Genomic DNA, 4,099 nt, shown 5'->3' with positions numbered 1-4,099 from the left:
CTTTTCATCGATAATTACTCTTAATGTATTTGAGTGTACAGTATGAAACATATGAGTGAGGTCCTATAGATTTTCATAACTTGTAAGAAGTAGATTGAGAGTCAAATTGGTAAAAAGATTTGTCAGACTATATTCTTGGCAATAATGTTTAATCTTCAATAGTATAATATCAAATGTCATTAAAAAAATAAATAGTATTATGTAATAATGGATTATTATTAGTGTTTATTATATTTATAATTTTAGTAAAATGATTTCCATAGAATATAACACGTATAAAGTTGAAAAAAAAACTAAAAAAGTTAAAAAGGGCAACTTACATGCATATCACAATTTTTTTTTTTGTATTAATGTATATCGATAAGCGTCTATGGATGAGCGCAAAGTGAGAGTGTTTCAAGCAAGTGACAGAAACAAAAATATTACTAGCATATTCAAAGAGATCATATGTTGGCATAAGTCTCAAGAACTCAACCACCTTCATCAGTTTGCCTTAATTCAACAAGGTCGCAACTCACATCAACTTGGCAAGGAGAACAAGTTCTCATCAAAATGCAACGTCGTACTTCATGAGTAAATAACAAACAAATAAGGTCGTCTAAAAAATAAATATATATCAATAAATGTCTATGGATCAGCGGAACGCGGGAGCATTTCAGACGTGATGGAAACCAAAAATATTTTGAGCACATTCAAAGATATCACAGGTTGGCATAGGTCGGCAACTCAATGGCCTTCATCAATTCACCTTAACTTCGGTAAGACTGCAACTCGCACCTTCCCATATACTTGTGAAGACATTCCCTACACAGAGCTTCGTATTTCATTGTACTTAAAGTTGTTCAATTTTTCCCTTTATGTGGCCATTTATGCAACATTTCTTGAGCGCGATAACCCCTTAGCCAATAAATAGAAGAGGTCAACCTCAAGGGATGGAGACTTTCCCCATTTTATTAGATCAACTAATAAGTAATCTTCTTTATTTCTCCTCTTACAAACTCTATTTATGTACACTGAGTTCACTTATATTTCTAAATTCAATAATATCTCACACCTAAAATTTGATATTTAAGGGTGTGTTTGGGGCAGCTTGTACGTTTTAGGATAAGCAGTTTATCCTGAAATGCGGCCGCTGGTTGACCATAAAGTTCGACTTGCGGCCTGCGTTTAGTATAAAAATGTAACCGCGTTTTCGGATAAGCGGTCAAAACGAGCGATTCAAATGGTACCACGACTTTTTCAAAAATGGCCCCGCACTTGTAAGCTGCCCCAAATGGTTCGTAAATGTACAACATTCAGCGGCAATATTTATACATATCAAATTGAAAGAGAGAGCATTAAAGCTCCTTTTGAACAACAAATTTTTTTTCAATTATTTAAGCATTGGGATCACCCTTATTATTATTATTTAGAATATAATTTAAGATATTAAATCTATTTCTTACATATCATTTGTAGCACTTAAGTTCCCCCAACTACATGCATCTCCCTCCATTTTTCAATCTCATGTGACTTGCTTAAATCTTGTCATCAAATAAGGATTAGCTTTAAATAAAACAAATAAACAGCTTATCGTTGAATGCATTAATTCGTTCAATACGCCTGCCTCCAAACCTCCACCAAATGCATACATATATATATATATACATATATATATATATATATATATGTATAACTCTCTCATTCTTTCGTCCATAAATTCTCCCGAGAACCCCGTGCTCTGTTCCAAACCGCCAATGAACAAAACCAATAGAAGCATTCCTCCCTCCCGCCCTCCTCCTCCTCTCCTCCTAAATTTGGAGCAGAGCTGGAGTCGTCGGCCCCGAAATTGAACGAAAATATCTCAAGGCCGAACGACTCCCCATTCATGCATTCCTCCGGCGTCGCCCCACCGGCGGCGTCGGCGAAGATCCTTTTCGGAAAGTACGAAATCGGCCGTCTCCTCGGCGTCGGAGCCTTCGCCAAAGTCTATCACGCCCGCCACATTCCCCTCGGCCACAATGTTGCCATTAAGATCATCAGCAAAGCAAAGGTTATCCGCAGCGGTCTCGTCGTCAACACCAAGCGTGAGATCGTCGTTATGCGCCGCCTCCGCCACCCCAATATCGTCCGCCTCCTTGAAGTCCTCGCCTCCCACTCCAATATCTACTTTGTCATGGAGTACGTCAAGGGGGGCGAGCTCTTCTCCCACGTCTCCCGCGGCCGCCTTCCCGAAGACCAATCCCGGCGATTCTTCCACCAACTCATCTTCGCCGTCGCATTCTGCCACGCTCGAGGTGTGTTTCATCGTGATCTGAAGCCTGAGAATTTGCTACTCGATGATTCTGGTAATCTCAAGGTCTCCGATTTCGGCCTTTCTGCGGTGGCGGAACAGATCCGCTCTGATGGCCTGTTTCACACCCTTTGCGGCACTCCAGCCTATGTTGCCCCAGAGATTCTATCAAGAAGGGGATACGAAGGCGCTAAGGTCGACATTTGGTCCTGCGGTGTCATCCTATTCGTCCTCAATGCTGGATATCTCCCCTTCAATGATCCCAATTTGATGGCATTGTACCGTAAGATCTACCGCGGTGAGTACCGATGCCCTAGATGGATTTCTCCGGAGCTCCGGCAATTGCTTTCCAGGCTCCTCGATACAAATCCGGGGACGAGGATAACCATCGAGGGGATTCTGAATGATCCCTGGTTTAGAAGGGGATTAGAGGAGGGAAACATGCTTAAATTGATGAGATTCCGGGAGGATATCGAGGAGCGAATATCTAGGGTCGAGAGGGAAAATGAGGAAGACGATGATAGAGATCTCAATGCCTTCGATATCATCTCCCTGAACCCGAGATTCAACCTCTCCGGCTTCTTCAATCCAACCGTGGAGGCTCTGCAGCGTTTCATCTCGGCAGGACCGGTTGAGGCGGTGCTGGAGAGAGTGGAGACGGTGGGGAGGGAAGAGGGGCTCGTGGTTCGCCGGCGGCTGAGGGGATTCAAGGGTCGAGGCAGCGCTGCCGTGCAGGGGAGGATGGGGGCCCTCATCGCTTGGGTGGATGTTTTCCGTCTTTCCCCGGAGTTAGTGATGGTGGAAGTCGAGAGAGGCGGCGGGATGGAGGCGGCGAAGTGGAATGTGGAGTTCTGGAGGGGGAGGCTTGCTGCGGCGATCAGAGGTTCGGTTCGGCCAGCGAGCCGCCGACACCGGTCTGCGCGGGGTTGACTTCCGGCGAGTCGTCAAGCAGCCCTTCGACGCCGGTTGTCGGAGGGACAAAGAGAATTGAACCGGCGAGGGAACCGGTGCGCCGGTTGTCGGAGGGAAAAAGAGAATTGAACCGGCGAGCGAACCGGTGTCGCCGGTCTTTCACAACGAGGAGATGCTGATGGAGGGCGAACCGTCGGCGAGCCGGAAGTGAGTGACGCCAAGTCGGGTGTGTTCTTGTATGCATGAATAAAGCTCATATCAGGTGCAATATACTTAATATAAGTGTTTAAATATGCTCGCATCATAAATGATTTTTTGTTGCAAATTATTTTTCTTTTTTTTAATAATATGAGACTGCAGAAGCTGATTTTGGCTTGTGTATTGTGTTCATTATAGAAAAATATGAATGTATAATAAAAATGATCTCACAAATCTTGAGACAAATTGATGATAAAAATTAAAAGAGATAAAAAAGGATCATCCCTATGACGAAATACTACAAGTATCCATAGAGCCAACCAGTTGAAGGCCGTCAGCCGACTGACAGCCAACCGACCGAAGGGATGACGACCGACCGAAGGACTGCTGATCAACTGAAGGTCAGTTCGACAACCAAATGGCCACCCAAGCCTACAAGAAAGGTGTCTGCGCCAATGACCGATCCAAGATCTAAACCCCAAACAAGATCAAAATTATCGACATGAAGCGCTCTCTTAATAAATCACTCAAATATCTCTAAAAATCATCAAGAATGATAATCAAGCTAGTTGATTGACCTCCCTAAGTCTGAATGGCTATCATATTCAAAGTCGGCTAGTTTCTCAGAGCGAAGGTTGGCTGGTATTCAGACAAAAAGCTAACTGACTTCCCAAAGCATAGGTTGATCGGCGTCCATACGAAAAGGTATCAGAATCA

At 43.7% G+C, this 4,099-nt stretch overlaps 1 protein-coding gene across 1 annotated transcript; it reads left to right on the top strand.

Moving 5' to 3' along the window:
• The first annotated feature begins 1,745 nt into the window (after positions 1-1,745).
• On the top strand, positions 1,746-3,202 carry LOC110030006 (CBL-interacting serine/threonine-protein kinase 14-like). Its single transcript, XM_020732536.1, has one exon. The coding sequence runs from the start codon at positions 1,868-1,870 to the stop codon at positions 3,200-3,202; it is 1,335 nt and encodes a 444-aa protein (XP_020588195.1). The 5' UTR covers positions 1,746-1,867.
• Positions 3,203-4,099: the final 897 nt, after the last annotated feature.

Source organism: Phalaenopsis equestris, unplaced genomic scaffold, assembly GCF_001263595.1.
Source record: "Phalaenopsis equestris unplaced genomic scaffold, ASM126359v1 Scaffold000629, whole genome shotgun sequence".
Lineage (NCBI taxonomy): Eukaryota > Viridiplantae > Streptophyta > Magnoliopsida > Asparagales > Orchidaceae > Phalaenopsis > Phalaenopsis equestris.
Note: the sequence above shows the minus strand (reverse complement) of the source record. Positions and strands in the feature narration are given on the sequence as shown.